This window comes from Typopeltis vanoorti, chromosome 14, assembly GCF_054136105.1.
Source record: "Typopeltis vanoorti isolate ZY-2024b chromosome 14, IOZ_Tvanoo_1.0, whole genome shotgun sequence".
Classification (NCBI taxonomy): domain Eukaryota; kingdom Metazoa; phylum Arthropoda; class Arachnida; order Uropygi; family Thelyphonidae; genus Typopeltis; species Typopeltis vanoorti.
Window position 1 is genome coordinate 6,336,925 of NC_143562.1, and position 12,979 is coordinate 6,349,903.

General features: G+C 32.4%; 1 protein-coding gene across 3 annotated transcripts in view; it reads right to left on the bottom strand.

Annotated features, from left to right (window-relative positions):
• LOC150099141 (leucine-rich melanocyte differentiation-associated protein-like) overlaps window positions 1-12,979 on the bottom strand; it is a 155,496-nt gene that overhangs the window by 36,787 nt on the left and 105,730 nt on the right. For all 3 annotated transcript variants that reach the window (XM_090403987.1, XM_090403988.1, XM_090403989.1), the window contains exon 5: window positions 7,444-7,570. In XM_090403987.1, the coding sequence (XP_090260113.1) occupies window positions 7,444-7,570 (127 nt within the window). The remainder of the gene's footprint in view (window positions 1-7,443; window positions 7,571-12,979) is intronic.

Here is a 12,979-nt window from a genome sequence, read left to right on the forward strand (position 1 = left end):
TTTTGAAGAAATTCCAAGTGCCTTTAATATAAGGAATAGGAGTTTGGCTGTGGAGTTCCTCCTTCTGAGGATGTTGAAGACACTGTCAGTGACTTTTTGTGCAATTCTTTTGTAATTTTGGTGGTGTGCTCGACTGTTTCCAATTTATATCATGAAGAGACACTTTGGAGGAGAAAATCTTATGTGCTCTAAATACCAAGAATTTCATAATTCTATATTTTTCAGATAGATGTGTGCTTTGCATTATAGGATACTAAGGCAAATGATGTATATAGAGGCTAATAACTTCACGAGTAACCCAATTGTGAAGATATTTCTTCACAATTGGGTTACTCGTGGAGTTGGAGTATCACCTTATTATTAATGCTTACACTTGGATAAAGGATTAAACCAAGAATATAATTTCTTGGCATCTATACTTTGTAGTTTAACAAACTAAAAAAAAAAAAAAAAAACTTTTGACATCTATCTCTGATCCAAAGTAATTTAATAATAAGGTGATACTCCATTTCACTGCTTGTATATGGGAAAATATACAACTTCTGCATTACTTAAACCTCGGTATCTCTTCTGGGTGTGGCTCTCACTGACCATAGCTTGTTTCCAAGGAGTAGAATGGTTCTGCTCAGTGTCATGTTTTTGCCTGACACTGAACAGAACCACTCTACTGAGTGGAGCCACTGCTGAGTTCCCTGTCCCAGATCCATTCAGGTCAGGAGTAGTGAGTTTGGTGGTGATAGTTTAGGATTTCTCAGTGAGAGCGGTTCTTCTCGGTAGTAGGGTGAACCTATCACTAAGTGGAGCCACTGCTCAGTGATGAGTTAAGTGATCCTTCGGGTCACTCACTGATTGGGTGATACAGGGGATTGTCCTAGTTTTTGGAGGTCAGCATTTAAAAAATGCTTGCTTCCAGGAGAGTAGAGAGGTTCTGCTTGGTGATCTTGTTTTTGCCTGTCACTGAGTGGAATCACTGCTGAGCTTCCTGTCCTGAAGCGATTCAGGTCAGGAGTGATCTTGTAGATCATTCAGTTCTACAAGTACGTTAAAGTTCAGTATCCCTGAACTTTAACGTACCTCAATAAATGTCGAAACTGGTCTGGGTAGTGGCCCTTCCCATAATGCATAGCACTACAAACATTATATATGTCTAAAAGGGAGAGAGTATTGTGCATTATGGAAACCTAAGGCAATTGATGTGAAGTCATTAGTCTCTATATACAAGTAGGCAGTTGTGAACATACTTCGTGTAAACTTTGTTTGCTTACAACTGGACTTACTTTGAAAGACTGTTAAATGAAACAGAACAGAACAGTAGGAGATAAATGCAATAGAAATGCTCAAATATGGGGGTATAAAAGTCTTGCAAGTGGCTACATCTAATTTCCTGTAGAATTTATGTAAAAATTAAACTGCAGCAGTCCATTCACCATTATCATGTGGCTATTCTCTTTATCCAATTGCCACCAGTTTTTGAGCCTCTTTTATGTAGAGGAATTATGTCCTCCTTCCACTCCTTGGAACTTTACCAGAGGTGAGACTTAAACAGCCTAGTCAGAGACATTTCCAGTTCATTTGCACATTCACACAAAACATGAGCTAATATCCCATCTAATCTCATGATGTAAAATGGTCACACTGCATAACTCATAGGTCCTGGTCAGAAGGTCAAATTCTAGATGATTGGTATATAGCTCTCATAGTTCCCATCTAGAAAGGGAATAAAACTGAATGTGAGGATTGCAGAAGATATTTCCAACTAAGCATTCCAGGTAAGATTTATGCAAGCATTCTTGAAAAGAGGAGATAAAAATTATGGAAGAGAAACTGGGAGAAGAACAAGCTGGATTCAGGCCAAATAGAAGTTGTTAGGATCACATTTTTGCATTACAACAAACAGTTGAGAAATCATGGGAATATGAACAAGGATCTATACTTAAGTTTTGTAGATCTGGAAAAGGCATCCGATAAGATGCCCAGAAAAAAGCTTTTCAAAACACTACATTTATATATGGTAAATGGAACATTATACAGGACAATACACAGTCTATATTTAAGATGTAAGTCAGCAGTTAGAATTGAAGGAAATACACCAAGGATAGTTTGATGTAAAATTAGATGTAAGACAAAGATGCACCTTATCTCTACTCTTATTCATCACTATATGAATCCCATGAAAGAAAGTAGCACTAAACCTGATATTAGAACTGGAGATATCAAACTTAGTTCAATGCTTCAAAGAGATGATATATTCCTAAACACATCCAGTGCAAGTCTCCAGGATTCTCTAACTAAATTACATAATACCTATATCAAGTTTGGCAGGAAAATCAGCAATAAAAAGACCAAAACTATGAAAATAGGCAGAAACATACAAACCTTCAACTGCATCATTCTGAATAAAGGGCCTATAGAACAAGTAAAATATTTCAGCTATTTAGGCACAGTTTTTAGTGAAGATAGCAAGTTAAATCTGGAAATAGAAACAGAATAAGCAAAGCTGGTACGGTTGGGGGGGGGGTATTTGAATAAATTTAATATGAAATAAGAGAGAAATTAGGCAAAACACTAAACTAGCAGTATATAAGACAGTGTTCAAACTATAACTAGTTTGAACACTGTCTTATACACTGTCACAAGTTTGGATCACAGAGATGGTTACAAATAAAGCACTGATCAAAGATTAGAAACCACTGATATGAGAGTTCTTAGAAAAAATTAGGGGTCTGAACTTTAACAAGTGCTGGTGGTAGTGAGATGACAGAAGACAATATAGATGAGTTACTGAATGACCACTTGAATGCAAGGACCTGTCATCCAAGTGAAAATATTGCTGTGACAGGAACTGGTGTGAGAATAGAGGTTGATGAGTTAGATGTACTTTGGATATTGCAGAATCTCAATGCAAATATGGCTGTGGGATTAGATGGGATATCAGCTCACGTTTTGTGTGAATGTACAAACGAACTGGAAATGTCTCTGACTAGGCTGTTTAAGTCTCAACTCTGGTAAAGTTCCAAGGAGTGGAAGGAGGACAAAATAATTCCTCTGCATAAAAGAGGCTCAAAAATTGTGGTGGCAATTGGATAAAGGGAATAACTACATGATGATGCTACTGGACTTTGCAAAGGCATTTCACAGGATACAGCATGGAACTATTATGCAAACTCGAATAAATGAGGATGGATATGAAACGAAGTGTTATGGATATTAGGGTGGCTAATGAAGAGATACCAAAAAGTAGTATACGGAGGAACAGAATCCAGAAGAAAGCAGTTGACTAGTGGTGTTCCACCAGGTTCTGTGAATGGACTGCTACTGTTTAATTTAGACAAATTCTACAGGAAATTATTTGAAGGGAAATATACAGTTCTCTGCTGATGTAAAATTGGGTAGACAGTTAATTAAGTTAAATGTAGATAGCTTGTAGGATGATTTCAATAGGGTGACAGTTTGAACAAAAGACAATGAGTACCATTTAATGTGAAAAAATATAAAGTTATGTATTCTGGGATAAAAAGATTACAAGCTATATCCAACATTGTTGAAAAAGTGCTCCAGGAAAATGATGAAGCTAGGGATTTTGGAGTGACACTAGAGAGAGAGAGAGAGTTGAAGTTCAGAAGGCATACTGCTAAGGCAGCTCATTGGATTACTTGGTTACTGAAGAATACACCAACATGCAGAGATAGGGCCTTCATATGATTACATCTGAATTACTGTGCTTAGATCTAGTCACCTGGATTTCTTGGGGATGAGGAGGTGATAGAGAGGATCCAGAGTCAAGTGACAAAGATAGTGAGCTGTCTGTGGAATGCTTCCTATGACGACAGAAACAAATTACAAGAGAGGTATTATAGGATTTATGCAGAGGGAATATTTTTAATCAGCAGTTGGCTATAGAGGACAGAAAAAGACATCCTGGCAATTCAGTAAGTATGATTAGCAGGGGTATGATGACTAGATTTTTCACTTGCAGAGTGGTGAATGAGTGGAATAGGTTAGAGTCAGTTGTGAGCACTCTTGTGTCATTGAAGTCAAGGAGAAATAAGATAAATGCTGTGTAGATAGTTTGGATCTCTCACAGTGAGTCTTCAGACTCTATGGAAATGCCTGTGGAATAATAATAATAATAATGAGTTAATGGATCTATGTCCCCTCTAAAATCTACTCTTTCCCCTTCAAATACCCTATTCCTCCATGGGTTTAAATTTGAAAGAATTTCCATTGCCAGACTAGTCACCTGAGATGGAAAACATTAATCGTTGATAGAGACCAAAGAGCACAAGCAGGTGTTATGATTTGGATTCATAATTCCCTTTCAAAACAGTTAAAATATTATAAATTATGGAATGAATGAACAATAGAAGCTAGAATAAAATAGAGGTTATTTAACAATAATTGGTTTATATGCCTGAGAAGAAGAGAAGAGGATATATTAAATTTTATAATCAATTACAAAATACATATAATAAAATAAATAAAAATGATTATGTAATATTAGCAGAAGACTTAAATGCAAGAATTCCTATAATATTAATAATATAGGAATATATGGAGAACATATTCTAAACAGGAATGGTCGACTTTGTAGTTTATAATAACCTTAAAATAATGAATTCTTTCTATAAACATAAAAGACATACATAAATATACTTGGTCAGCAAGAAGATGAAAATCAATATCAGATTACTATATCTTAAATGAAAAGACAAAGTCCTCTTCAGATGTTAGAGTTAACAGAGGATTTTAACGAGAAAGTAGTGACCACTTTCTCGTTAAAATAAAATTAAGATTACCACCTAAATGGCTACAAATATACAATGGCTATATGAACAAAGAATTAACCAATATTTAGGTAAAATAAAACAAAATGAAGAAACAGAAATAGAATGGCTTAATATAAAAATGATACTAAATACAGCAGCAAATGAAAGCTTAGGAAGACCAAAAAATTCAATAAAAAGGAAAAACTGAAGATATGGGATAATGCAATCAAAGAAATAATCAAAATGAAGAAAAAGAAGCATATCATAAATGGTTAAGTAGTAAAATATTAGAAGATGAAATAGAACATAAAGGAATAAGAGCCACAGCTAAAAGAGAAGTCAGAAAAAGACAGAGAATCATGGAACAAATTTGTTTTTAATTTAAAACATGATTTATATAAAATAATACCCAATGTATATAAGATTTTGAAACATTTAAGTACAGATACTAAAGAAACCATAAAATTAAACACCAAATTGAAATTAGAAGAATTTCTCAATTTCTATAAATTGTGGACAGCTAAATATTAAAAAAAAATAATAATAATAACTGGCAAACATTTAATGAAAATGAAAAAACTATAGAAGAATTAGAAATCAGCCTGAAAGAAACAAAATGGAAAATCACCTGCAGAAGATAAGTTAGGTTCAAATTTATATAAATATGCAGGAATAAGGTTCAAAGAAAGACTCTTATTATTTTTAAATAAAATCTATTCAACAAGTAACCCACCAATAGAATGGAAAAAAGCAATATGATCCCTATCTTTAAAAAGGTAGTAGAGATGACCCTAAAAATTATAGAGGTATAAGTATTCTGAAAGCTTTATTTTAGAAATATAAAATGGATTTAGAAAAGCACAATCATGTATAGACCCAGCCTTCTGCTTAAAATTAATAATAGAGAAAAGAATACAATTTAGAAATGCATATTACATTTATTGACTTTGAAAAAGTCATTTGATTAAAAGAAGTATTAAAGAAGTTAAAAGAAGTATTTTATTTAACATATTAAAAGAAGGACAAATACCAAATAAGCTATCATAAGTATATATGATAGCTTATTTGGTATATTGATAATATATATATATATATATATATATATATAAGCAGCAAGCTATCATAATAATACAAATCATAATTTGTATTATTATGATAATTTGTATTATCATAATAATACAAATAAGATTATTATGAACTTTCATATCTGAGAGAGATAAACCAAGGAGTCCGACAGGGATGTCCCCTTTCAGCAACTCTTCTAATTATTTATCTGAATGAAATAATAATAAAATGAAATAAAAATTTCCATCACGGTATATAAAACTTTCTCCTACTGTGAACTTAAACACTCTCTCCTTTTTGCTGATGACTAAATAATAATAACAAATTCTGAAGATAACTTACAGAAAGATATTTTAAATTTAAATGAAATAGCTAAAGATTATAAAATGATAATATCAACAAAAATATCAAAAAAGATGGCCTTTAAAAGACAAGATCCAATAATAACTAAAATAGTAATAGAAAACAAGATTTTAGAACAGGTGAATTCACTTTGTGAACTCCTAGGATGTATGGTTACATATGAAAATGAAAAAGATATAAACTAAAAATAATGAAATTTTAAAAATAACAGGTGTAATTATCTCTATATTTAAACCTAACCTAGTTCAAAAACAAACAGACTAAAAGTATACAATACATCAGCCCTACTGGTCCAATTGTACGGAAGTGAAATCTGGACAATAAAAACAAAAAGAAGATTAATAACGGTTGAAATGAAGTTTAAGAAAAACTGCCAAGTATACTCTATTAGATCACAAAAGAAATGAAGAAATTATGAAAGAATTAAACCGGGAATCAGTTATAAAAAAAATTTAAAAATATAAACATAAATGGATGAAACACATTGAAAGAATGAAAACAGAAAGATTACCAAAACAGATCTTAAAGTACAAACCATTAGGAAAAAGAAAACTAGGACATCCTCTAAAGGGATTCAATGACTTCTAAGGCCAGAGAACAGGCCACCCTAGGTCCAAATCCTTGATGATGATGATGGATTAATACAGAGGGAAGGATGAGAAATAGTGGAAAGTGAAAGCCATTCCTGGAAGTTGTGTAAATGTGTAGTGAAGAAGGATGTGTGAAGAGAAGATTTTTTATACAGAGAACTGTGGGTGAGCAGAACACATAATTAGAATGCATTGTGAATGCTGAGAGCATTAAGGAGTTTGAGGATCGATATGATAAATATGTTGTTGGTTGAGCGGACCTCCCAAGATGAGTTTGCTGACTTCATGAAGATTAGCATAATCATAATAATAATTATATATACATATTCCAATGTTCATTCTGGATAGTACATGAATGCATGCATGTGTAAATTAGTTCTATTTAATGCATTTTCCTCGTAGTTGTATTCAAATTTCTATTAATGTTCTTTCTTTCTTCCACATTGATAACATATCAATGTTATGAGACATAAAATAAATACTTGGTAATAAATTAGTAACTGATTGTGGCATATATGTATTTTGGAGATATGGAAGTCTTACAGGTGACTTTATGTAACATTATTTGATGTTAAGTAACTTATTTATTTACAAAAGTAAGTCTTCATTATCTAACTGATTTCAATAACACTTTAAAGAACAAAAAAGAAAATCCTCACTTCTTCGTCTTTAGGTCGAACTACTTTCATGAACTGTCCAACCCTATATGATTCCTGTCTTTCACTTCTTTTCACAGATGTAGAATCCAGAAATTTCAAGTGAGGTAATTTATATATCACATAGTACCTATGTAAAAATATATTAAAAGTAATTAAAAATTATAGTTTTTATTGACACACATATCTGAATATTTACTTAAATTAACAGCCATCTAGTGTGAATAATTAAAATGCAAAATAAAAAAAAAATAAAAAATAATAATTTTTCTCCCAGTTATAATTGAGAGTTTATTTATAATCATTTGATTTTAAGGAAAATCCTATGATACTAAAAGAAAGTTATATTAATGATGCAATATTTTTTCCAAGTATGAAAACCCTAAATAAATACACAAAATGTAGGACAAAACTAATGAAGATGGCTGGATAAAAATAATTTGCCATTATAAGATAAAAGCAAACATCTACATAACTTTATGAAAATTCCACTAGATGAAACATGGTACTTTCCAAGATGCTCAAGACTTCCAATTAAGTAGGATGAAGGTCTCAAAATGGATGATGAAAATCATCTAATAAGTAAAAATGTTTACAAAACATCCATGCCATAGGAAAAGCTGAAGGAAGTTTACAAATGAACACTTTTTTCCATACTATCTGAATGTATAGAAAATTTGGATTATCTTCATTAGAATAACATTCCTAATGAAGATAATTCATAACAGTGATGTCCCTACCACCAAACGAAAGAATTAGTATTATTATAGTCACTTTTAATACTCCCCCCCCCCCCCAAACTGTTCTACATAAGCTAAAAACAAATAACAGCAGATCATTGTGAATATTATTTCACCAACAAAAGTGGTGAAATTACCATCACAAAGGTAATTTCTTCCTCCCTCCATTCATTAAATGCAAATCAAATCCAATACAACAAAAAATTTGAAATAGGAAATTATAATAGATTATAATTTATCATTATCTATGAAATGGCAATTATTAAAAAAAAAACGTTAAGGATGAAGCTTTTATTGAAAACAAAATAACATTTTCCCTCATATACTGATCATTATAGTGCAATACTGAATCAACTAAATCCAGCAATCAACTCAGTCTAGCTTTTTGACTGCTTTCCAAGCTAAGAAATGCAGTACACTCACAAAATCTGGGCGTAACCACCTCACCAGCCATTGTGGATCAAATACGCATCCTCATACGCTTCGTATCCATCATATATTTAAAGGTAATATCAATGGTATTACAATTTTTATATGCACTTCGCATCCATGATAACTTGGCCAGTAGTGTGGTTAAACTACAACTCGTAACAGCTGCAAAAATATCATCCACAAATTTAAAACATAAAAGTTATGTTGGGGAAATATTTTTCTATGTAAAAAATTATAATGGTTCAATGATAAATAACTGATTAAAAGTTATTGAAATAGATGATGATGGAATGCATGAGGACAAACAATGAATATGATGATAATGATGATAGTGAAATAATGTATACACTGTGAATAAAGATCAAAAGAGGACCAGTCAGTATTAAAGGATTTGTGTGTAGCAGGATGTACAGCAACTCTCACTATAGCAATACTGTAATAATAAACTTATTTAAACAAAAGCCCATAAGCAAAATGCAATTCTAAAGGAAATTCAATGTAGCAAATTACTCTTGGTGTCCCTATGAGTTTGTTATAGTGAGAGTCAATTGGGTGTGTTTTCCTACAATTCACTGGTAAGCAAACCTGACTTTTTTCTTTCTCCCCCCCCCCTTATTGTTCCCATCCTTCTCCATTTACCCAATTATGTGTGTGTTAACAGGGCCGGCTCTAGAATTTTTGCCGCCTTGTGCAATCCATTACTTGCTGCCCCAGCATCAACCTCAAATTAACTTTTGAAATTTTGAAAACCATTATGTTCAACATTAGTTTCATGACCATTAATTTTAAATATAGTAACATTAATAATAATGCACTGATAAAGTGATTAAAATACTACATAAAATAAACCATCGACTTCATCAATTGAGAATTAAATGAAATGTAGTTATAATTTATTACTTACACATATGGAATGATCTTCACTTGTACAACGGTGAACTGTTGAGTTACACTTAACTATAGAATGTACATGTTATAGTTTTAGCACTATTTTCATATTATTTTAATTAGAATTTATATTGTTTTTAGTATCTACTGATTAAAAATAGACTTTTCTTGCTTTCCTATTTGCAAAATCAGAAATTAGGTCTGCATAGTCTAATTTCTGACCGATTTCATGTTCAATTGAAATCATGGCAAGTCCTTCCAATCTAGATTTGGCCATTGTTGAGTGTAAGTAAGTTTTAATAAGATTCAGTTTTGAGAAACTATGCTCACCACTTGCAACCATCACAGGCAATGTCAGTAATATTCTTATGGCGACGGCAACATTCAGAGCAAAGTTATTTTCAACAATAAAACAAAGAACTTCAATTGGCGGTGTATTTTCTGGTACTAATTTGGACACTACTTTCAGTTCATCACATAGCTCAATTGCATCGATGTCTCTATTTTCTTCATGTGTTAAAACAGCTTCTAGGTTTTTACAATTGTCTAAGAGCTCATTTGTCATCTCAGATTTTAATTTAGAGATGAAAATAAATGAAAATAAAAATGAAAAATGTAAACTATGATGTTCCAATTGCTCGAACCTTTCTTCAATAGAATTAGTTGCAACATCAATAATAAAAAAGAAAAACTCAACTTTGAATTTTGTTTTGGGATCTAAAATAGGTTCATCTCTTGCTTCATAATCATGTTGCTTTTTCTGCTGACGCAATCTGGTACTTTTGAATGTTGGTTTCAAATCAGCATCAGCTTCGACTTTCTCAGTTAATGTTGTAGCATCGACAAGAAAATTTTGAAATGATTTATCATTTCTGAGATTCTTAAGACTTTTGAGAACATTACCCAATGTTGTTATGGCACTAGACAATTCCATCTTTATGCTTGCAACATTAATTTCATTTAAAACATAGTGCCATATAACCAGACAACATAAAAATTTAAAGTCTCTAAGTTTTAGAGCAAGGGTTTCAGCTTCATGTCTCGCCATTTTGTCTACTGACTCATCATCAGCAATTTCTATCAGTGCATAATAAAACTCCTCAATATAGTATCTTAAAGGATGAATAGCGTCGATTCTAGATTCCCAGCGAATTGTACTTAATGGCTTGGGCGTTAGGGTTGTAATATGTGTCTTAAGGATTCCCCAATGCAGCGTTGATGCTGAGAAAAACACATACAATTTCTGAGAATGAGAACAGCAAAGGATATAAAAAGCTCTTGGGTTCAAGTCCCTAATGTGTTACTGAACTCCTGAATGCTTTCCTTTCATGTTCAATCCATTGTCATAACCCTGGCCATGCATGTTTGCGATTGGAATATTCATGTCTGATAATTTTCTTACGATACATTCAGTTAATGCTGAGCCTGTAGTGGCTTCTACAGATACGAAACCAAGAAAATGCTCATGAATGTTGATATCAGTTGGATCCGTATTAACAAATCTTATAATTAGTGTTATTCAATTGTTCAATGTGGCTTACATCAGGAGTACAGTCTGCAACTATGTTGTAATATTTAGCTTTCTCAACCATAGAAATTGTTTTTTTATGGTTTCAGAGAGGAGATCAATCAATTCATTTTGAATATTTTTCCCAAGACAATGTTGGGCCAAACCACAAGCTACTTGCATTAAATATTCAGACATAGCACTGTCATATCTGGCAATCAGTTCAACAAGCTGTAAAAAATTTCCATTGTTAGGGTCATATAAATTATCAGATGTTCCACAAAATGGTAAGCATTGTTGGCCCAAGAACTGGACAACAGCAATTAAGCGTTCTATTATGCTCCTCCAGTGCTAAATTTCTGAATTTAATAACTTTTGTTGCATTGAATCAATTGTCTGTTCTAATTTAAACCTGGACGATAATTCAATCCACTTTTTATGGGACTCCAAATGGTTTTTAGATTTCTCGTGTTCATTAAGATACACATATAAATGACCCCAATCATTATACCCATCAGTAGTGAATGACATTATATTACAGGCAAACAACTTACAGTAGAAACAAAATACAAAATCTTTTTCTTTTGATACACTAACCATGATCGATTAATATGTTCTCCATTGCTTAGTTCCCTGGTGTAAAAATTTAATGAAAATTTCCTACCATCAGAGCTGTGCGGAAAAATGAAATCACTGTTTGGTTTCTCTAGCGGGCCCTTTTTTACGATTTCCAGTCTTTTGGCATTGCTTAAAGAAGGATTCCATCTAGCTGGATCAGTGTACCTATCAAGTTCATCACTTAAATCTCCAGATTCGGAAATTGTCATATCAGTCTCATTTTCACAATTCCTTGCAATGTCTATGTTACTGGTATCCGAGTTAGAAGTACTTGCCATGAGCTCAGAATCATTGGTTTTGGTACATTTACTTATTTCCTCCTGCCCTACATCAGCTGATTCAGTTTTTAGATATTTAAGTAAAGTCCTGCTATGTTTTTGAATATCACGTTCTTTTTCCAGTTTCTGTTTGCGATATTCTGCACCTGACAGTTTTTTTCTTTTATCAGACATTGTAATCGATTTGAATATTAAAATTGTTTTAAACCCTACAATAAAATATTATTATCAGTATGGTATTATTTAGTAATTAATGGAGGTTGAAACACTGTACTAACTACTAATTTACATAAAACTCTAAAAAAAAAAAAACTTATCACTGTAACAGTCACTAACACTGAGCAAAATCAACTTTCCTTAATACATGCTCAAAAACAACTGCAACGTTCTGTAGATTACAGTATCGATGGCCATTACCCAAAGAGATTCTAGTGGAAATTTCAATTACTTCGTATATGACTCGTTTTCTAGTACACGTAAGTACTAGAAAACGCCTTAGGTAGTAATTCATATAATCGGATTAAGTTCCAAGTTCCCGTATTTAGTTCACATGGTATGCATACACAATACTAAGAATTAGCATGATTAATACAACTAACAACTACAAGTTTTTACAAATGCATTACAATATATTATACAAAATAGTGGCACACAACAGTAGGTAATATTTTAACATTTATTCTGATGAACAAAATTGGCCTTGGGAATGGCAGATTATGTTAAACTCTGAATGAGATACTATTATATTATAATTTTCTCATTCAGAATTTAACACCAGCTAACAGTGGGAAATTCAATTCATAGTAAGTTAACAAGCACAAGATGGAAATATAATGTCGCATAATGAACTTTTAAAAGCAGTTTTATTGCAGACTCCATTGTTGCGTATGCAAGGAATAGAGAGGAGAGGCGAGAGGGAAAGGGAAAGAAAGTAAGCGAAGAATGACTCACATAGCTTCGATTACCGAAGGGCATTATACGAGTATCATTGGTCGACAGATTGTCGGAAATAGAAACAGCATCATCATGGACATAATAAGTCACGAGTCAACTTATTATAAAAACTGCAATCTCAC